The sequence below is a fragment of the Camelina sativa genome, chromosome 11, assembly GCF_030686135.1.
Source record: "Camelina sativa cultivar CO46 ecotype springtype chromosome 11, ASM3068613v1".
Lineage (NCBI taxonomy): Eukaryota > Viridiplantae > Streptophyta > Magnoliopsida > Brassicales > Brassicaceae > Camelina > Camelina sativa.
This window is the reverse complement of record NC_141890.1, coordinates 44,885,021-44,906,684: the sequence shown is the minus strand read 5'-3', so window position 1 is coordinate 44,906,684 and position 21,664 is coordinate 44,885,021. Positions and strand designations below refer to the sequence as shown.

General features: G+C 36.7%; 4 protein-coding genes and 1 pseudogene across 4 annotated transcripts; 2 read left to right on the top strand and 3 right to left on the bottom strand.

Annotated features, from left to right (window-relative positions):
* Positions 1-1,974: 1,974 nt before the first annotated feature.
* LOC104726089 (putative lipid-transfer protein DIR1 pseudogene) lies at positions 1,975-2,360 on the bottom strand (annotated as a pseudogene).
* A 3,825-nt stretch (positions 2,361-6,185) lies between these two features.
* On the bottom strand, positions 6,186-7,086 carry LOC104726088 (putative lipid-transfer protein DIR1). Its single transcript, XM_010444866.3, has 2 exons — positions 6,500-7,086; positions 6,186-6,401 (listed from the first exon to the last, which is right to left on the bottom strand). Exon 1 carries the CDS (start codon positions 6,813-6,815, stop codon positions 6,501-6,503), a length of 315 nt encoding a protein of 104 aa, XP_010443168.1. The 5' UTR covers positions 6,816-7,086; the 3' UTR covers positions 6,186-6,401; position 6,500.
* A 273-nt stretch (positions 7,087-7,359) lies between these two features.
* On the bottom strand, positions 7,360-8,092 carry LOC104726087 (putative lipid-transfer protein DIR1). The gene is made up of 2 exons (XM_010444865.3): positions 7,660-8,092; positions 7,360-7,580 (listed from the first exon to the last, which is right to left on the bottom strand). Exons 1-2 carry the CDS (start codon positions 7,976-7,978, stop codon positions 7,576-7,578), a joined length of 324 nt encoding a protein of 107 aa, XP_010443167.1. The 5' UTR covers positions 7,979-8,092; the 3' UTR covers positions 7,360-7,575.
* Positions 8,093-9,998: 1,906 nt separating this feature from the next.
* On the top strand, positions 9,999-14,284 carry LOC104726086 (fimbrin-3). The gene is made up of 15 exons (XM_010444864.3): positions 9,999-10,300; positions 10,567-10,722; positions 10,838-11,011; positions 11,114-11,349; positions 11,449-11,620; positions 11,718-11,756; positions 11,835-11,903; positions 11,990-12,106; positions 12,306-12,517; positions 12,594-12,746; positions 12,837-13,036; positions 13,138-13,295; positions 13,389-13,485; positions 13,579-13,670; positions 13,777-14,284. The coding sequence occupies exons 2-15, from the start codon at positions 10,636-10,638 to the stop codon at positions 14,074-14,076; spliced, it is 2,106 nt and encodes a 701-aa protein (XP_010443166.2). The 5' UTR covers positions 9,999-10,300; positions 10,567-10,635; the 3' UTR covers positions 14,077-14,284.
* A 235-nt stretch (positions 14,285-14,519) lies between these two features.
* On the top strand, positions 14,520-21,633 carry LOC104726083 (protein ENHANCED DOWNY MILDEW 2). Its single transcript, XM_010444861.3, has 19 exons — positions 14,520-14,830; positions 15,092-15,539; positions 15,639-15,735; positions 15,934-15,987; positions 16,104-16,240; positions 16,555-16,651; positions 16,761-16,862; positions 16,971-17,215; positions 17,296-17,385; positions 17,475-18,047; positions 18,145-18,292; positions 18,370-18,471; positions 18,646-18,738; positions 19,030-19,071; positions 19,224-19,334; positions 19,479-19,550; positions 19,655-19,773; positions 19,870-19,933; positions 20,042-21,633. The coding sequence occupies exons 2-19, from the start codon at positions 15,118-15,120 to the stop codon at positions 21,431-21,433; spliced, it is 3,960 nt and encodes a 1,319-aa protein (XP_010443163.2). The 5' UTR covers positions 14,520-14,830; positions 15,092-15,117; the 3' UTR covers positions 21,434-21,633.
* Positions 21,634-21,664: the final 31 nt, after the last annotated feature.

Sequence of the window (21,664 nt, the reverse complement as noted above, 5' to 3'; positions counted from 1 at the left end):
ACTTTGAAATTCTACAAATATAATATCTATAATTTATGATCCTATTTTTTTTATAAATTGATCACGTTCAGTTTAATATCTTATCAGGTTTTGACTGAAATGACGTTCAAAAACTTGAATACACATTTTAAGTATTTATCGCTTTATTTATCAAAAATCAATTAAATAAAATAAACATTTTGGTTTGTAAAGTATGGGCCGAACCGTTCTTAAATTTATTTGTAAGCTAATCATTAAAAGTTGTTGACAAAAAAAAACATTTTGATCGGGTTTTACTAGTATTTGTATTTCGGGGAAAAAAAATTCTGCTTTAACAGCTGGAAAAAGTAGAAGTAGAAGACTATTACTAACCACTATTGTTCTAGCATCAATGCATCATAATGATCTCAGTAAAAACAGAGTTATGATGTGAGGAAAAAAAAGGGAATGCCCTTACTTATAAATGTAGCGACTGACACTTGTATAGTTGTATCGCAAACACGAGTCAAAGAGGATCACATCGAAATCTTTGTTGTACAATAATATTAAGTATACGAATATGAAATATGTGGAATCGGTTTTTTCTTTAAGGATATTAAAAGTGTTTTGCTCACACAATATACATTTTCCAAAGACGCTTGTGTTTTTGAATTTTGAGAAGGGCGTGCTCTGTACACTTCACATCGCAATAAAAAACTTTTTACTACTGTGTTTATTTGTTACCAACTCTTTTGTCATTGAAAATATTATATTTTCAAACAAATATTACCCTTTAGCATTCATATCACTTTCTTTTTCTCTATTTTTGTTTTTGTTTAATCTTTCGTTTTCTTTACTTTGTGGAGTTAATACGGAACTGAGTTTCATGAAGTACTGATTCTTTAATTATTTTAACAGATTTCTTAATTTAGCTAATTATATAGTTATATATTCATGTTACTTTTTTTTAGAGGGTTGGTTATCTTCTTTATGTTTTCTTAGTTATGTATATATAGTTATCCACGTTATATTCTACATTTTGTTCAAAGAGATGGTTGAATTTGAATATCATCGATAATTTGATACTAGTAATTTAAATGGTGTTGTGAGTTGTTTACCAAGCGATCACAATATCAGGGCCGGCGATTGAGGAGTGCAAGGTGTGCATTTGCACTGGGACCACTTTATTGTAGTAAACTGTAGCAAATATTACCCTTTAGCATTCAATATCAATGTCTTTTCTCTTTACTTTATGGAGTTACATAATACAAAGGAAACTGAGGTTAATTCATGAAGTATCTTCTTTAATTGTTTAACAGATTTCTTAATTATATAGTTACTTTTTTTTTCTTAAAGGGTTGATTATATAGCTTATCCCACGTTATATTCTATTTTGTTTTTTTTGACCGTCATATTCTGTTTTGGTCAAAGAGATGATTGGTTGAATATCATCAAAACTAGTAATTTTAAATGGTGTCGTGAGTTGTTCACTAGGATTTGAACTGAATATATCATGCCACTTTGTTAGGGTTTATGAGAACGAAGATTTGAACTTTTAAATTAATATAACTACATGCATATGATCGTGGATGTTCTGTGGTTTTTTATATTCCTTGGAAATTAAGGAGTTTGTTGTTTTACTACTAGTTGCTTAGAAGACGTGAAGAAACTTCAAGGACGTTGCGGTACATCAACAAATTAATTAAACAATTTTTAGTAAAGTCAGAAAAAGGAGACAAAATAAATCTTTCTCACAGAGTCTTGCAGTTTTTTATGATTTGATTTCTTGACGAGTTTCTTGGTAAACAAGAAATTAAGTTGTACACAATTGACTTAGCGAAAAGCCAGTACTTTTTTCGTTAATATATAGAAAATGGTTCTTCTTTATAGATATATAAGGTGACTGAAAAATCATTGCAAAGTGGTGATTTATTCGAATAACAACACTAAAAGACATGACTTCAGGTCGAGTCAACGTATGCGCCATACCGGCCTGTCTTCAACTCAGTTCTTCAAGCTGCGTGTTACACAAGGTACAACAAAACAAACGAAGACATCTCTGTCTTTACCGAAAGAACAGCAAAATCTTACGGTTACTTTGATTTCTCACCTTAGAAACAGGAGGGAGGAGTGTTTATACCACACTTGTCTAGAAGAGGCCTGGCCTTAGATGGATCAAACCCGTATCTAGAGACAAAAGGCTTGGACGGGCAGAGGCATTGTAGATTAGCGGCTTTGATCACCGCGCAGCAGTTCCGTCCCGGAGGTGGAGGGTTGTTTCCAGTGGCGGCTGGACGGCATTTCGCCAAATTGTTTGTGTGAAGGTTGCAAATAAAAAGGCTTGTAGCTTCTTCCACCATTATTGCAGCGGCTAAAACTATCGCGAGAACTGCAAATTGCATGTGGATTCCTGATATGTCTATATTTTGTCTCTCCTTAACATATATTTATCATTCATTTAGTTAGGATAACTCATTAGTTTGCATCATTTTCTACTCTTTTCTTTACACTTTGCATGTCTAGGTAGTTCTTGCATCATCCTTGCATACATTGTGCATTTTAGAGTATTTCAGGTATTGAGGAGACGTTGGAAGCGCATCCGTCCGAGCCATGCTCCCCAGCATTCGTCCGAGCCATGCTCCCTAGCGCGTCCGTCCGATCCATGCTCCCCAGCGCTTCCGTTCGAGCCATGCTCCCCAGCGCATCCGTCCGAGCCATGCTCCCCAGCGTCTGTCCGAGTCATGCTCCCCAGTGTTTGTCCGAGCCATGCTCCCTAGCGCGTCCGTCCGATCCATGCTCCCCAGCGCTTCCGTTCGAGCCATGCTCCCCAGCGCATCCGTCTGAGCCATGCTCCCCAGCGTCTGTCCGAGTCATGCTCCCTAGCGCGTCCATCCGAGCCATGCTCCCCAGCGCATCTGTCCGAGTCATGTTCCCCAGCGCGTCCGTCCGAGCCATGCTCACAACACTCCTGGAACCCTCTCTCGAGCCAATCTCACAACACTCCCGAAACCGTCTCTCGAGCCACCCCCTTCGAGCCGTTCCACTCGAGTGGGATTTAACTTTCGACGTCTTTATTAAAGTTGTAGGGAATTGAGTCATCTTTCCAACGCCGTTTATTTCAAGCCAATCGGAGGTGTGGGTCAAGATTTATCATCGTTTTAGTGGATGTGTATACACCCAGCTCGAGCCACTTTCACCAACCACGCTCGAGCCACTTTCACCGACCACGCTCGAGCCATTTTCACTCGAGCCACTTTCATATACCAATCGAGCCACTGGATGCACACGGACTCGATCGCACATGTCAGGAAGAAAGACGTTTGGTTTCACACGCTTCAGGAGTTTACCGAACCGACGCTTTACCTTGTCATTTTAAGTTTTAGGGCTTTCCATGTTGGACTACTATATATACATTTTGTTAAGTCTTTGCTGGGACATTTTATCTTTTATCTTGTTTTTGTTTTGTTCTTTTCCTAAAGGTTTTACCTAGCCACCATATACGTTCGGAGACTTTGTAATCCGACATCTTGGAGTTTATTGAGTATTTGCATTTGATTTCTTTTACAAGTTGTTCATCTCATTTTTACCTATCTAAGAATGTTTGTTTCAATGTTTTCTGGGTTTGCATCCTTGATGATGATTTTCGGATCTGAGCAGTGTGGTAGTTCTTGAGGATGGGATAGATTAGGTGGAGGATCTTAGGATGTAGGGTGTTTAAGCTTTGATTTGTATGATCCCTTCTGGACTAGAGTTAGAAATACTAGTTTCTCTCTGATTAATTGGAACTAGGTCTTAGACATTTTCACACCCAAAATGTGTTTGATGAAATGTCTGACCAACTAGTGCCGGAGACTTACGTTCCTAGCCTAAAAGATTAGTTGTCTAGGATGTTTGTTGACGTGAATGAACTTGTTTTTCATGTCATGCTTGATCAAGTTTCTCTAGCGAGAGCTAGGTTTGGAAGTGGTTGAGTTTGAGTAGCTTCTATCAAGAGATTGGATTAGCTAAGAAGTGATGTTCATTGTTTAGGGATAGTTTTCTTGTGGCATGTTAAACACTCTATAGACTAGGATACTCCACCGACATCAATTACCCCCATCCTTAGGACCTCTTTCTTTCTTATTTTTATTACATTTCTGAGACTGTTTCGTTTCTTGCCTTTTTAGTTCATGCTTAGACTTGTTTATGTTTTTATTCATTTTCGCTTCTTGTCATGCATTCGCGTTTCTAGTTCTAGAACACATTTTCGTTTTTCATTCTGATCATTCTAGGATTGTTAGATAAAAACACTCTCTTTAAATTGGCTTGACTTGTGAAATCTTGATTGCATCTTGATTGCTAGCAACATCCCATTTGGATTGACACCTTAAGTACTACAACACATAAAGTTAATTGAACCTGCTAGGATAGACACACAAAAATCCTAGTATCAATTCCGTTGTTGTTCCTATCCATTCTCTCTTTTCCTTATATCATCGCTCTCTCTTTCTCAACTCTGTTGTCATTTGTGAAACTCTTAAATGTATAATGAGCTTATTATATTAGCAACGATAATGATAAGTATAGGTAAGACTAGTAAAAGCGTAGACTAACGGGTCTGTTTTTTGGACTAGTCATCGTTTGAGTTGTAATAAACAAACTGACAAATGTGGGAGACTTTACTTTAGTCTCCGGCTGCTGAATACAGAACTTGCTCCTTTTGCGTGACTATAATGGCTTCTTTGTCATGTTAAAAACAGATCTATGACGCATGTCACAGTACCAGAAACAGAGTTGCTCTCCTTTGACTGTTCTGAGTCTACTTCGACCAACTTTGCCAGAGTTAAATGGAAGCTTGTGTATATCAACTGCTACTAGAGAAAATTGTTTATCATCTATTAGTAATTTACCACACCAAGTTAACAAGCAGTTTTCAAACCAATTGTCAACGAGTCGATTGGTTCATAACACTAAAAAACAATTTATAATCACTTGAAAGAAAAATAAAAAAAACCATTGTCAATTTAAATTCAAATGCAATACAAGATCCAGCAAAGTCTACAATTAGCACCATTCTCAGGTCAGTTCTTCAAGCTGCGCGAATACAAAAAGTTATATTTGTTTTCAAGATCTTACTATTAAAATTTAACAAATCACATCAAAATACCGGCAAGAAGAGGGACTGTTGTAACTTGTAACGCCACATTTGGCTACAAGAGCCGCGACTTTAGATGGGTCAACTCCTAAAATCGGGCGATAGAACTTGAATCTGCAGAGGCATTGTTTTATTCAAATATGCGGTCGAGACAAAGTATGCGGCATACGACCTGTCTTAGCTTAGTTCTTCAAGCTGCGTGTTACACAAGGAACAACAAAACAAACGTAAGACATCTCTGTCTTTACAGAGAAAAACAACAAAATCCTCCGGTTACTATAATGTTTTACTGTTTTACAAACAGGATGGAGGACTATATATAATATCACACTTGTATAGAAGAGGCGTATACGGGAATGCTCGTAGGTCCTTCCATCAACTCCAGGGCGGCGAAAACTATTGTTTGAGATGCAAATTTCACAAGAGATCTGGTATTATTCTAATCCATTCTCTCTTTATGTCTACCTCTCGCTTGACTAAAATACCATGGAACCCGTAAATTTAATATCTTATTACATACTCCCTCTGTCTCATAAAAATTGATGTTTTGGGATCTTTTTTGTCTCACAAAGATTGATGTTTTGTAAACTTCAAAAATTAATCATTGAAAATATTTAAAATTTTGAATTGTTATTGGTTTAAAATTAAATAATATCTATTTAGTCAAAGAAAAAAAATATATTTAAACTCAACAATCATTGTTTTCTTAAAATGTGTAAAAGCTTCTAAACATCAATTTTTATGAGACATATGGGGTAATAAACAAGTTAATGCTAAAGTGAAAGCTAGAAAGAGCCTATGATATGGGTTGAAGACTCTCAAGTCTTTGTAGTCAAGTCGTCTTTTGAGTTGAAATGTCTGCAAATTACACATGTGGGAGCTTTTGGTAATTATGGTAATTATTATTGGCATTTTTTTTTTTTTTTTTGGTCTCTCTTTCTCCTTTCATATATTAAAAATGAATAATTATTATTTGGTTCTTTGCAGGAAAGAGGCATAAAGGAGTCAACGTATTGTTTTCTTTGCTCAAAACAAAAAAAAAGGAGTCAATTTTTTAAGATCATAATCAAGAAACTAAAGTAGAACATAAAGATTTCACACTAAAAAGAAAAACATTGCTTTATTATTTTCATAATATGTGTATAGAACATGGTTCATCTAAGTAATAGACAAGGTGATTGAAAAATCATTGCAACGTGGATAATTTATTCGAATCAGAACCGCACAAGACATATTATATAGCTTGAGAGACTTCAGGGCAAGACAAAGTCTGAAGTAGACCGGCCTGTCTTCAGCTCAGTTTTTCAAGCTGCATGTTACAAAAGGAACAAACATCAAAACAAAGGTAAGATTATTCTCTCTTTACAGAAAAAACAGCAAACTCCAACGGTTACTTTGATATCTTACCTTACAAACAGGAGGGAGGACTTATACCACACTTGGCTAGAAGAGGCCTGATATTAGATGGTTCCATCCCGTATCTGCGGAGAAAAGCCTTGTACGAACAAAGGCATCGTAGATTAGCCGTTTTTGCCACTGCGCAGCAGTCGGGTTCCGGAGGTGGAGGGTTGTTTCCAGTGACGGCTGGACGGCATTTATTCAAGTTGTTTGTACTGATGTTGCAAATGGAAATGCTTGTAGCTTCTTTCACCATTATTGCAGTGGTTAAAACTATCGCGAGAATTGCAAATTGCATGTGGATTCTGGTGTTGTTCTTACCCATTCTCTCTTTTGTTTTTGTTATTTTCACTCTGTGATTTGTGAAACTCTTCAGTGTAATGAGCTTACTATATAGCAATGTTAATGATAAGTGGGAGCTAGCAAAGGCGTAGACTCACTGGTCTTTTTTGGCACAAGTCGTCGTTAGTGCGGCTGCTGAAATACAGGACTTGCTCCTTATTTCGTGACTAGTGGCTTTAGTTCGTTTTATCTTGTTTTGTCCTTGTCAAGTCATTTAGTTTTTTTTTTTTCTGTGTAAATATCAAAAGACTGTCTAATCATGTCTTCTTGTCATGTTAAGCAAATCTCACAACACCAGAAACAGAGTTGCTCGAGTCTACTTCAACCAATGAACTTTGCCAAAGTTAAAAGAAAGCTTGCGTAACACTGTATATCAACTACTAATTAACCACAACGAGTTAACAATCAGATTATTATGATTCATAATCATGACAAGTTGGACAGTTCTTAGTTTTTTTTTTTTTTTTTTTAAGTTTGGTTCTCCATAAGGAAAGGCGTGATGGTGAGTTAGGTTTTGGATACTATGATAATATTATTCCGTTTTCATTAACGTATAAAACACGGTTCTTACAAGGTAAATCTAAAATCACTATTAGTTTGTGATTATTTGAAACAGAATACTAAAACAACATTGTAAAATCACTTGACCCAAAAAAAACCATTGTAAATTTGAATTCAGATGCAAGACAAGATCCAGCGAAGTCTACAATTAGCACCATAGAGACCTGTTTCGGCTCAGTTCTTCAAGCTGCGCGAATACAAAACGTTACACACTTTCTTTGCTTTCAAGATCTTACTACAAAATTCAATAAATCCCATCAAAATACCTTGGCAACCACGAGGAATTGTTGTAACGCCACATTTAGCTACAAGAGCCGCGACTTTAGATGGGTCAATTCCTAAGATCGGGAGATAAAACTTGAATCTGCAGAGGCATCCTAGGTTAGCGGCTCGAACCACTACGCAGCACTCGTCGAGAGGAGGCGGCGGATTGTTTCCAGTGATGGCTGGACGACATTTCTGCATATCGTTTGTGTCCATGTTACAAATGGACATGCTTGTAGCTTCTTTCACCATTGTTGCAACGGTTAAAACCATTGCAAAAGCTGCAAATTGCATAAGGGTTTTGGTATTGTTCTTACCCATTCTCGATAGATCGTACCCTAGCCTATACTTGTGGCATCTCTTTAAATATCTATGATAACGTACGAGCTTAAAAATGGCTAACTGAAAGGTAGTAAGTAATTAAGAGCGTAACGTAAAGAGATAAGTATGGGTGATGTAATTCAGGAGTGTTTTGAGTTGATATGTGTGAACAAAGGGACAAATGTGTGAAAAAAAAGAGACAGTTGCATTGCATGCCATAGTTTCTGGGCGGTGACCAATGTGGCGCCGTTTGTTTTGTCCTTTTTGATCTTTTAATTAGATGGATCATTAGCACAGACATGCATTTCATAATTATTGATGACATCAATTCATGATTTTTTTTATTAATGGGAAAACTATGAATACACAACTAATTTGTCGATTTAATGTGATTGTTGTGCTCTCTTTTATTTTTATTTTAAGGATTGAATTATTCTTATTTTGTAATACTTAATATAGTGGGAATTTATATCCGGAAGCCTGCAAGGATAAGATTTACTATATTTCAATAATGAATATGAAGAAAACATCAAAATAAACATCTTAATTAAACGATAGGTAAACTAGAATTATATGGTCAAGAATCAAGATTTTCTAATTTCTACTTTTTCTTTCGAACTATATCGTCGACCAAATGTTACCATTTTCATTTGTATTGAAAAATGTATTTGCGTGACCGGTTAAACCAAAATCTACAAAAAAGATAATTTAATATCACATAAATTTATATAATTAGTAGCCCGTCGTGCGTACCACACATGGGTTTGTAAATTAAAAAAAACAAATGCAAAATATAAAAAAACAAAAAAAAAGTCGGTGGAGAAGATCTTTGTTTCCCTCATAAAATCTAATCTTCCTAAAAATAAGCAACTAAATTTTTTTTCCCCATAAATGTTTTTGATCACTTGAGAATATATATAATCATACTAGGATTTAATCCGCGGTATACCACGAGACAATATTTTAATTTTAAAATTTTAAAAATTATATTGTATTTTATTATTATTTTATTAATTTAAAAAATTTAAAATTTTATAGGTATTTATAGTGTTTTCAAGGTTTTAACCCGTATGGTATATTTATAATTTAGTAATATATTTATCTCCTGGTACACATCTAAAAGTGTTTTAAAAAAAAAACAATTCTACTTAACCCCTATATAGGACTAATGCCAACCCGTCTCACCAAAATCAAAATAAATTTTTGCGTAAAAAAAATAATCAAAAGAAGTTTTTTATCAAGTTTAATTATGTTAATTTTTTTTACCAAATTAGCATACTTATATAGTTTATAATTTTTCCATGTCAATATATATAGTTTATGATAATTAATAGAGTTTTCATTTTTTGGTAATTTCGCAAAAAATAAAAAATAAACCAAATTATATTGGGGTTTTCAACATATTTAATGTGATATTTTATAATTGGATTTTCGGTTTAGGAAATTTATTAATGTTAACGTAATTATGGATATTGTAAACTTTTGTTATGGAAAATCTGTTGTATATCATTTAAATTTGAGAGATTCTATCATCTATAAAAATAGTTTTAGAGATTTAATGAGTTAAAACTTTAATGGGTAGAGTTTTTTTTGGAAAAATCAGAATGCATAGATGTTGTTAAGATTTTGTGGCAATAAATGTAACAAATGTTGGTCAATTTAAAAAAGTTTAGTATTTGATTTTCTCTACAATATTATTTATGAAATTGTTTTAGGGGTTAATATTGTAAAAAAAAAATTAAATAATTAAAACTTAAAGTACATATTTATTACTTCAAAAATGTTAATATTGATATCTTCCCTAAATCATTCAAGCTTACCTAATAGTATGGTTAGTAATTTATGCAAAAATGTAACCAAGTGAATATAGAGAAAAAATTGTTAATAGTCTTCTTCTTCCACATATAGAAACGACAACTACACAAGTCGTTCGTTTTTAAACCGTGAGGTCCACCCCGTTTGTTCCACATGTCGTCATCAGACAGCGAGTATATATATATATAAAATTAATTTAATAATTAAACCCTACTCGCGATTCTTCTGACGGAACATTCAATTTTCACAACCATAATAAAACTCGTTTTCCTCCTCCTCCTCCTTCTCTCTCTCTCCTCTTCATCGCTTTGCTCTCACACGAAGCAAATAACGATCCTATCTCTCTCTTCTTCTTTTGTTCACATTGTTGCGGTTTGATTCTTGCTTCCCTAGTTTTCTGGAAGAAATAGCCAACATTGCATCCGGGGGGGGGGGGGGGGGGGGGGAAGCAGAAGTTGGATTTGATTTTTCGAAACAGAGAATCTCATTTTCGATATAACATTGGGGGTTTGTTTATTCTCCTAGATTTCTGGAATTTTGTGTTATCGAATCGAAAGTCACGTTTTTTTTCTGTATTCCTAAGCTATCTGTAAAACTCTGTTAAATTATCCAACTTTTGAATCTTGCTGTAATGTTTTTAGCTAACATTTGCTATTTTAAGTATTATTAACCTTTGGATCGATAAAAATTGGTTTTTTTCTTCTTCGTTTCATCTCAAAGTTTTGATTTTTCTTTTTCTTTTCTGAAGCTTACATTGATTTCTCCTTTTGCAGGTTCTACATTTGACATTTTTTGAAGAGATTTGTTTTTTTTGTCTTCCCCCGTGAATTGTTACGGGGGAGATGTCTGGTTTTGTGGGTGTTATTGTTTCGGATCCATGGTTACAAAGTCAGCTTACACAAGTCGAGCTTCGGAGTCTTAATTCCAAGGTTAATAAAGTTTATCTCTTTTTTTTTTCTCATTGTTTTGAACTTCCATAGATGCAATCTAAGAGGAGCTTTGTTTTGACCGGGATATATGGGTTTGTGTGTGTGTGTTTTTTAGTTTGGTTCGTTGAAGAATCAGAATGGTAAGGTTACATTAGAGGATCTTCCGTCTGTTTTGGTCAAGGTGAAGTCACTTAGTTCAGCTTTTAAGGAGAAAGAAATCAGAGAACTCTTGCCAGATTTGGGTTCTGATTATGAAACCGATGATCTTGATTTCGAATCGTTTCTCAAGGTCTGTTTGATTTTTCTCTGTTGTGTTTTTGTTTCTCTCTGTGTATCTCTTTGATGGATGTGTGATGTGTTTTCTTGGATTGATACAACAAAATGTGAGCAGATATATCTAAACTTGAGAGATAAAGCTGCTGATAAATCTGGTGGTCATAAGCACTCATCTACATTTCTTAAAGCTGGCACAACGACTCTTCATACCATCAACCAGTCAGAGAAGGGTTCTTTTGTTCATCATATTAACAGATATCTAGGAGATGATCCGTTTTTGATGCAGTTTCTTCCTTTAGATCCGGATTCGAATGATTTGTATGAACTTGTGAAAGATGGCGTACTTCTATGGTAATCTGCAAATTTGTGCTTTGGATCTTTATCTCAACATTAGTACATTTGGTTTCTGGGGGTTTGACTTGTTCTCTCCCTTTTTCCTTTTTGGTACAGTAAGCTTATAAACATAGCAGTTCCTGGAACAATAGATGAACGAGCGATCAACACGAAAAGGGTACTTAACCCATGGGAGAGAAATGAGAATCACACGCTTTGTCTCAACTCTGCGAAAGCTGTTGGCTGCAGTGTCGTTAATATTGGAACTCAGGACCTGGCTGAAGGACGAGTATGTTTTGCTTTGCTTGCTTAGTTTTCAGTAAATCATAATATATTGGAGATGAAAATCTTTGATCCTGACCACAGAGGTTTTATTGTTTTTGCAGCCTCATTTGGTGCTTGGATTGATCTCACAACTCATAAAGGTCCACACTTGTTTGCTGTATGCATCTTCCTTTTTGTTTATGCTTTGATTATTTACTAACTAATGTTGGAAACTGCAGATTCAACTGCTCGCTGATCTTAGTTTGAAGAAGATGCCTCAACTTGTTGAGTTGGTGGAAGACAACGATGTAATGACCTGCTAATCTCTTTGTGAATTTCTGACCAGCAATAAGCATGTCGTAAATAATGGTTGACGATTTTATGTCTGTTGCAGGATATAGAAGAATTTCTGAGATTACCCCCTGAGAAAGTCTTACTCAAATGGATGAACTTCCATCTCAAGAAAGGTGGTTACAAAAAAACTGTTGGAAATTTTTCTTCGGATCTGAAGGTATTTGTCTTTCTAAGTATCAGTTCTTGGAACTACTCTCCTTTCTGTCCCTTCAAAAGCTTCATTCTAGATAATTAACACGTAATCTTCTCCAACACATAAGCAAATATCAGTTTGAATGGGAAAACCAAAAGCTCACCACCATAAGCTATGATAATGTTTGATATTTTTTCTTAATCTTGTTGGTTTGAATATGCAGGACGCACAGGCCTATGCTTACCTGCTCAATGTTCTCGCACCAGAGCACTGCGATCCAGCTACTCTAAATGCAGAGAATGATCTTGAAAGGGCAAACATGGTCCTCGAACATGCAGAGAGAATGAACTGCAAACGGTATTTGACTGCAGAGGAGATAGTTGAGGGGTCTTCGTATTTGAATCTAGCATTTGTGGCACAGATATTTCACGAAAGGTCGGTAAAGATCATTAAAGATAAGATTATTCTCTTATGCACTGGTACTTACACACTAGCTTCTCTGTGCCTGCAGGAATGGCCTTAGCACTGATGGTAGGTTCTCCTTTGCGGAGATGATGACTGAGGATTTACAGAGTTGTAGAGATGAAAGATGTTACCGCTTATGGATTAACAGCCTTGGGATTGAGAGTTACGTCAATAATGTGTTTGAAGATGTTAGAAACGGGTAAGCATTTGGTATGAAAGATAGTTTTATAAGCTTTTTGGTCCTGAAACATATCATAAGTTCTTTAATACTTAAATATTGCTGATGCAGATGGATTCTTCTGGAAGTTGTCGACAAGGTCTATCCAGGATCAGTTAACTGGAAGCATGCTTCAAAACCACCAATTAAAATGCCGTTTAGAAAAGTAGAGAATTGCAATCAAGTCGTCAAGATTGGGAAAGAGAAGAGATTCTCGCTTGTAAATGTAGCTGGAAATGACATAGTTCAAGGAAATAAGAAGCTTATCCTCGGTAATTAGCTAACTACAATTTGTTTATTTTGATAAGATGCTTTGCAGTCTTACTCTAAGAAATTGTATAACACTGGAGGTGTGTGTATATATATGTCTCAGGCTTCTTATGGCAGTTGATGAGAACCCATATGCTTCAACTTCTCAAAAATTTGAGATCTCGAACACGAGGAAAAGACATGACCGACTCAGAAATCCTGAGCTGGGCAAACAGGAAAGTCAAAATCATGGGACGAAAATCGCAGATCGAAAGCTTCAAGGTTCCATCTTATACTTTCCATCAAAACTCAAAACAATATCAACTGCAAAAAAGCTTATGTTGAATCAAATCTGTATTGCTAAACTTCAAATAGGATAAGACTCTATCAAGTGGATTATTCTTCCTCGACCTTCTATGGGCAGTTGAGCCAAGAGTTGTTAACTGGAATCTTGTCACCAAGGGTGAATCAGGTCCATTACTTAGAACCTCTTTCTCTATCTACCCTCTGCTTAAACCGCAGTTAACTTAACCGTACTTTTTTTTGGCTATGGAAACTATTACAGAAGATGAGAAGAGACTGAATGCTACATATATTGTCAGTGTAGCAAGAAAGCTTGGTTGCTCGGTTTTCTTGTTGCCGGAAGATATCATCGAGGTAAAAGAATAGAATCTAAATCTTCTGCTGACAATTTATTCAGACACAACACAACATACATTAAATATGAAATCTGAGTTGGTTTTAAAATGTCTTGGTGTTGCAGGTGAATCAAAAGATGATATTAATCTTAACGGCAAGTATAATGTATTGGAGCCTTCAGCAAAAAACATCATCGTCAGAGAGTTCAAGTTCGAGTTCGGATTCATCATCGACTTATAGCACGACAACGACATGCACAAGCACGTGCACGAGCAATGATGCTTCACCAGCTCCATCTGTCACGGGAGATGACGAAGTCTCTTCTTTAAACGGCGAAATATCGACCTTAACGATAGAAGAAGACAATGACGCAGACATAATGTCTGATATCACCTCCATCTCAGAGGAAACAGTCATTGAATAGAGAGTGAGAGAAACAAATACTCTTTGCCGGAACAGAGTTGCTTTGTAATATTTTTCACATCCTTCTCTGTCTGTGTGATTAATAAAATTAATAAAATTATATTTGTTACCTCTATATAAAAAAAAAGGAAACATTAAAGGTTTAAAAAGAAAAAAAGAAAACATTTGTGAAGTACACTAATAAAAATGTCAATCTTGTTTTTATTCAATATTTGTTGACTTGCAGTTTTTTTTTATTGTTTGGTTTATAAAGAAAAACATAAAAAAATTTGTTGACAAAGAAAAAAGAGATATTTAGAATACCTCCAATGGTTTTGACTGAATGTTGTGTTTGTTGTTGTTGTAAGGTGGTGATGATGATGCTTTCAATGTCTCTCTCACTCTCTCTTTACGCCTGACTCGAGCATCGAACACGTCAGGCGTTGCACTTTAGAGTGCCTTCGCAGACCATACGAGCTACAAGAGCCAGGCACTTTTAGTCTTGCCTGACTTCATTTTATAGTAAACACTTTTGACCATTTTGTACTGAAGTGATATTTACCCTATTATTATTATTTGAAAAAAAAGAAAACTAAAATTATCGTCATACACATCGGCGTCCGTACACGTGCCGCGAATATATAAAACGATGAAAAAAAAAAATCTCAAGCAGAGAGTTCTCTCAAGTATTGTGAAGACGACAACGACGATCCCATACCATACTGTCTTATTGATTTCATCAATCACACTCACAGGAGTCGAGAATTCTCAAAAGGGTTTTGTTTACTTCTTCTTCTTCTTCGTGATCAATTCATTCAATTCGTTTTGTTTACTTCTTCTTCAATTCCATTTTCTAAATTTGGGGCTTTTTCGTCATCTCAATTCTTCTGTTTTTTTGAAGCCCTTCTATATCCGATTCGTGTTTCTTTTGTTCTCCTAAGACAAACCCTAATTCGAAAATGTTAGGGTTTATGAGAGAAGTTGTGATATTTTTGGAATTTCGCATTGATCGTTTCGTTGTTTGGAAACGTTTCTAGGTTTAGGGGAATTAGGGAATTGATTGATGGCGTTCGTTGACGATGATGAAGAGGAAGACTACTCTGTTCCTCAATCAGCTTCGAATTACTATTTCGAAGATGACGATAAAGAGCCTGTTTCGTTTGCGCGTCTACCAATTCGATGGATCGGAGAGGATAAAGTTGTTGATGGGAGTGCGTTAGGTTTATACTTGAGAGGAAGATCTGGTGATGGGCTTTTGCCTCTGCATAAGCTTGTTAAAGCTTGGAGATTCGACCTTTCTAACTTTAGGCCTGAGGTTTCTGTTCTTACCAAGGATAATATCTGGGTTAAGCTTGAGGAACCGAGGAAAAGCTACGCGGAGTTGATTAGAACTGTTTTGGTTACTTTGTATTCGATTCAGTTTCTTAGGAGGAATCCTCAAGCGTCTGAGAAATCTCTCTTGGAGAAGTTAACTAGATGTTTGAGGTGACTGGTTTGGCTTTTTTTTTTTTTTTTTCAGGTCTTTTGTTCTTCTCCTCTGGGATGTTTTTAAACTCTTGTGGTTTTTGGATGTTGTTTGTGTAGGTCGTATGATGTGAAGCCATCGCAGAATGATCTGGTGGATCACATTGACTTAATCTCTGAAGCTACTAAAAGAGATGTCAATTTGGCGGAATCAAAGGTTAGTATGGAGATTTTTTTCTGACTTTCTGGTCTGTGAGATGTTGTAGCTTCTGTTTCTTGAGAGCTTGTGATGCCAACCATATTTGTTTTCAAGAGTTTAGTTCGCTTTCTGGCTTTAATGTTTTCTGTATTGTATCATTTTCTTACCCTGATTCTCTCCTAATTTTGTTGCGTTTTTTCTTTCTTGTGTTACTAGTTTATACTTGCATTTCTCGCAAAGAAGCCTACCAAAAGGAGATTACCTGATGAGGTTTGATTTTTTTTATCCCACTTGAGTACTCTTTTCCTAATGTGGTTTCCCCTTTTTTTTACCCTTTACTTTCACACGGTCTTAGTTTCTGCTACGAACTTGTTATTACTCATTAGGACAATGCAAAGGATGATTTCATAGTAGTAGATGACGACACTTATGTAGCGTCCGATGAAGATGAATTGGATGATGAAGACGATGATTTTTTTGAGTCTGTTTGTGCAATGTGTGACAATGGTGGCGAGCTTTTGTGGTATGTTTCCTTGCTGGATATCGATCTTGTAGTTTGGTTTTATCTGGAATTTTTTTTGGAAGAATTAGTCTTCCTCCTTTTACTTTCTTTATTAGAATAAGGCCATGCATAGCTTCCATTTGCGTTTTGGCATTTACAAAAATATTTTATGAAAATTGAAAATGTTTTAGCAACGTGAAATGTGCAAACGCAATTCCAGTGGTTAAGGCTATCGAGGCCTTAATAGGTTTCTGCAGATCCGTTGTTTTATTCCATATTGTGTGTTGCTATTTCACTGAACCAGATCTTTAACTCTTGTGTTCTGCTTTTTGCAGTTGTGAAGGAAGCTGCCTGAGATCTTTTCATGCTACCAAAAAAGATGGTGAAGATTCACTTTGTGACTCTCTTGGCTTCACCAAGATGCAAGTGGAAGTATGTAACATATATTATTTTCTCATGAGTTCTGAATATTTCTGAGCGTCTTCGTTTTCTTGAGTAGGCATGGGGTTAATGTTAATGTTGTTTATGGACTGTTTTCCAGGCAATTCAGAAATACTTTTGCCCAAACTGTGAGCATAAGATACATCAATGCTTCATTTGCAAGAACCTTGGCTCTTCTGATAATTCTGCTGGGGCTGCAGAGGTATGAAATTATTGATCTCTAATGTTGAATTCTGTTCAGACGTGTTTTGTTGATAATGGTGACTGTCAACTACCTTGGATGAGCTTTGCGTTTTAAACCTGTTCTTAGGTTTTCCAATGCGTGTCAGCCACCTGCGGGTACTTTTACCACCCTCGTTGTGTCACAAGACGGCTACGTTTAGGAAATAAAGAAGAGTCTGAAGCACTAGAGAGACAAATCATTGCAGGAGAGTTTACATGCCCATTGCACAAATGCAGTGTCTGTGAAAACGGAGAGGTTAAGACAGACTCTAACTTGCAATTTTCTGTTTGCCGGCGATGTCCAAAGTCCTACCACAGAAAATGCCTGCCGCGGTAGACCTCTATTCACTTGTCGTTCATTTTCTATTGCTATCTCAGAACTCTATTTGAATTACTGTCTTGTTGTTTTCTAGGGAAATTTCTTTTGAAGATATTGAGGAGGAGGATATATTTACTAGGGCATGGGATGGACTCCTGCACAACCGTGTACTCATATATTGCCAGTAAGATTTTTTATATGGTGTATCTTTCTGTGTAAATTTATAAGTATACTTACCTTGAGAGACTCATTTGAATGATTTCCCTTGCGTAGAGAACATGAGATAGATGAAGATCTCCTGACACCAGTTAGAGACCATGTACAGTTTCCTTTCACCGAAGAGAAGAAGGCCGTCATGAAAGAAAAAAAAAGAATACTAGAATCTCATGTGGGACGAGATAGAGAGAGACCTAAGGTTAAGGATCCTGTCTTACAAGATACTTGTGGAAAAGCTTCTGTTAAATCCTGTAGAAGTTCGTTTCCTTCTTCAAAAGATGGTGTCTCAACAAAGAAGCAAAGATTAGTGTCATCTGTACCAGACAATTTGAGAAAACGAAAGGATGTTGATCCATCCATAAAGTATAAAGTGGTTCCACAGAAATCCCAGAAGATGATGGAAGAGTCCCGTGAAGCTGGCAAAAACAAGCTGGGAGTGAAAGAGGCACGTGAAGTTGGTAAAAGCAAGGTTTCACTGGGTGAGAGGTTGTTTAATTACATTCAGGAACCTAACATAGTAAAGCCTGGGCGCGTGAATCCAGTTGATAGCAAGCACCATAAGACTGACTCAATTGCCTCCAAGGAACCAGGAAGTGAAATTCATGCATTGGACAACGACTCTCAAAGGAGGTTAGTATTTTATTGTTTAAAATTTCAGTTTCCCTTTAAAATCTGTTTAGGACCTATTAGTAAATTTCTTATATCGTATCTACTTTTGCCAATGTAGGCTTTTGGCGGTAATGAAAAGAGCTTCTGAAGAAATAACTATGGGTACTATTTTGAAGAAATTCAAAGTTCAATCTATGCATGCAAACTCCACAAGGAATGTTGTGGACAAGACGATCACTATGGGGAAGGTAGAGGGCTCAGTTCAGGTGGGATAGAAATCTGAACCCGATCACTATTTGGCCTCTCTTAGCTCTATTTCTGATTTTAAATTTTGTTTCTTCAGGCTGTTAGAACAGCACTAAAAAAGCTTGAGGAAGGAGGAAACATTGAGGATGCAAAAGCAGTTTGTGAGCCAGAGGTTCTGAGACAAATCCTCAAGTGGAAGGTCCTAAGCTTAGCTTTTTCTGCATCCTTTTTATTAATCTTTGCTTGCAGCTAATATTTTTTGCTAATCCTCTAGATCCCTAAGCTTAGCTTTTTCTGCATCCTTTTTATTCATCTTTGCTTGCAGCTAATATTTTTTTGCTAATCCTCTAGATCTTTATTTCTTTTGCTTCAGGATAAGCTCAAAGTTTATCTTGCTCCTTTTCTCCATGGTGCACGCTATACCTCCTTTGGTCGTCATTTTACTAATCCTGAAAAACTTCAACAGGTAATATATCCTCTGAAAGCATATATAAGATTAAGGTCTAAGCATCCTATAAGTAACAAGGATTTCGGTTCACACTTTCGTCAACTAGTGAGAAAGAATAATTGTCAAGAATGACTCTTAAAAATGTAGGCTGTTTATGCCTTTTCAATTAGCTTACTTAATCTGTCTTCTGTGAGGATTATTATGCTGTTGGCTTACACTTTCTGCCACCTGCTTTTTACACACTGTCAAACTCTAGCTCCTGTATCTGAAGCTTGATGCCTGATCGCACCCTATTACTTTGTAATGCAGATTGTTGATAGGCTCCATTGGTATGCAGAAGATGGTGATATGGTAAGATTTGCTCACAAACGTTATCTGTTAAGAGTTTGATTTTTTGTTTACTTTTGTTAACTTGTTAATTCTGAAGTATGATATTGTTAGTATTATGATAAATTTCTTGTGCATAAACAATGATGTCTGGTTTCTGGTATCTCTTCCAACAGATAGTCGACTTCTGTTGTGGCGCTAATGACTTTAGCTGTTTGATGAAAACGAAGCTTGAAGAAACGGGGAAGAAATGCTTATATAAAAATTATGATCTTATTCAATCGAAGGTAATGACTTGTGTTTGTGTGCCTGCTATTGTCGTAGGTTGTAAAGTCTTCTCACTGACACGGAAACAACATATGCTGGATCGTAGTGTGTTCTATTCATCAGTCTTGTAGGAATATTCATCGAATTATTTATCTTACTTTCAGAGTAATTTCAATTTTGAGAGAAAGGATTGGATGACGGTACGCAAAGATGAGTTGGAACCAGGTTCAAAGCTGGTAAAATACAAATTTCCTTTTAGTCTGAACCTTGTGTTAGCTCCCGTGATATTGAAATAGTTTGAGTTGTATCCAACTATTTATATTTTTGGCATTATGAGTAGATTATGGGGCTAAATCCACCATTTGGAGTCAATGCTTCTCTTGCAAACAAGTTTATTGCTAAGGCTCTTGAGTTTCGCCCAAAGATTCTCATTCTCATTGTTCCTCCCGAAACTGAAAGGTTTCAGTTTCCATCTATCTCATCTGCTCCTCTGTACCATTTCATAACGACTCCTCTCTCTCCCTCTTTTGTTAAATCTCTCACTTTTCTCAACAGGTTAGATAAAAAGAAGTCATCTTATGTGCTCATATGGGAGGATAAAACGTTCCTATCTGGAAATGTAAATCATTCGCTCTTATTTTGGTTTGCCCTCTCTTTAATTAGCTTTCTGAGAGTGAGCCTTTCTTGAATTTCTGTTAATGTTTTGTTTCTTGTCTATTCCTTTCAGTCATTTTACCTGCCTGGTTCTGTCAATGACGAAGACAAACAATTGGAAGACTGGAACAATGTTCCTCCGCCGCTTTCTCTCTGGAGTCGGTCCGACTTTGCAGCCAAGCACAAGAAAATAGCGGAAAAGCATTGCCACTTGTATAGAGATGTGGGGAGCTCAAATTTAAAGAAAGGTGAAGAAGAAGCAAACACATCTATGCATCCACTTGGAGCTTTTGTTGGCATGTGTACTACTATGCCTAGAGATAGTCCTGTCACATTGGACAACGAAGATGTACCTATGGAACAGGATGAAATTGAGGTAGCTGAGTGTGTTAATAACATTTTGCTCTCTGAGAAAATCGAAACACGGGAAACTATAGCACGGGTACATCAGTCAGATCACTTGTCAAGGAGAAGTCAGCTGGAAAAGGAGGAAAAGACCAAAGACTACTCTGGTAGGAAGCTTGGGAAGTCCGTGGTTTCTAATGATGTGGATTTGAAGAGCAATGACATGGAAGAGGATCGAGGAGAGTTGAAAAGAGCACCGGAGAGCATCAAAGTAAAAGTTCCCGAAATGTCATCTGATAGGCAGAGTCCTGTTAGGTCTTCCCCAGATGATATATATGATGTCTGCACATCAATTTCCAATACAACATCTCAAAGACCTCACGGGTCTGCAGAAGTATCTCTGCCTACGATAACGAGGACTAAAAGTAACTTGGGAAAGAATATTAGAGAACCTGATGGTAAAGTGCAGGGCATTGGAATACCTGAAGTGACACTGAATAGGCCAAGCTCTGTAAGATCTTCTAAAGAGGACATCTACACTGTCCGTCCATCGCCAGCAAATACGGGTCAGAAACCATTTGAAGCTTTTGAACCTTCTTATGGTGCAGGTTTATCCCATTTCGACGATGGTCTTGCTGCTAAGTATGGTTTAGGTGGAGGCTACAGAATGCCGGATCCTCCTTTCATACCGGATCAGTTACCATTGGCACCATCTATGAGAAATGGTCCTAGCGAGATGTTTGATTTCCGAGGATATTCAGACCTCAATAGAGGGGTTGATCCAAGAGAGTATTCACAGCAATACGCTGGGCACTTGGACCCCATGTTAGCTCCTCCTCCTCCAAATCTGATGGACAATACATATCTGTTGCAACAACGTTATGCGCCTCACTTCGATCAGATGAATTACCAGAGGATGAGCTCTTTCCCACCTCAGCCTCCAATGCAACCTAGTGGACAGAATCCCTTTGATCCTCATGGCTTTCTACTGCAACCGCCACCGCCACCACCTCCACCTCCACCACCTAGTGACTTTGAAATGAGTCCAAGGGGTTTTGCACCTGGCCCGAACCCAAATTACCCTTATATTAGTCGATCTGGCGGTTGGATTGATGACTAGACTAGCACTAACTATCCTTGTACAGTTGCAACATTTGTAGTTTGATAGATCTTTTGTGTATCACTCTCTGAAATTAATCGTAGGAAGAAGAGAAGAAATCTAGAACTTTTCTCTACCACTCGATGTCTAGCTAGTGGGCCTTTTGGCTGTTCAATAATATTAAAAAGAGAAAGGAAGCCAGCTTTGTATTGTCGTTTAAACTTTCAAGACCATATTTATTGTTGTAATTCT

Coding starts and splice junctions, on each gene's coding strand:
- LOC104726083 (XM_010444861.3), top strand. CDS start 15,118: ATGGCGTTCGTTGACGATGATGAAGAGGAAGACTACTCTGTTCCTCAA. Junction 15,988..16,103: donor AAAGGAGATTACCTGATGAG/GTTTGATTTTTT, acceptor ATTACTCATTAG/GACAATGCAAAGGATGATTT. Junction 17,386..17,474: donor CGTGTACTCATATATTGCCA/GTAAGATTTTTT, acceptor TCCCTTGCGTAG/AGAACATGAGATAGATGAAG.
- LOC104726087 (XM_010444865.3), bottom strand. CDS start 7,978: ATGGGTAAGAACAATACCAAAACCCTTATGCAATTTGCAGCTTTTGCA.
- LOC104726086 (XM_010444864.3), top strand. CDS start 10,636: ATGTCTGGTTTTGTGGGTGTTATTGTTTCGGATCCATGGTTACAAAGT. Junction 13,037..13,137: donor AAATAAGAAGCTTATCCTCG/GTAATTAGCTAA, acceptor TATATGTCTCAG/GCTTCTTATGGCAGTTGATG. Junction 13,296..13,388: donor CGCAGATCGAAAGCTTCAAG/GTTCCATCTTAT, acceptor AACTTCAAATAG/GATAAGACTCTATCAAGTGG.
- LOC104726088 (XM_010444866.3), bottom strand. CDS start 6,815: ATGGGTAAGAACAACACCAGAATCCACATGCAATTTGCAATTCTCGCG.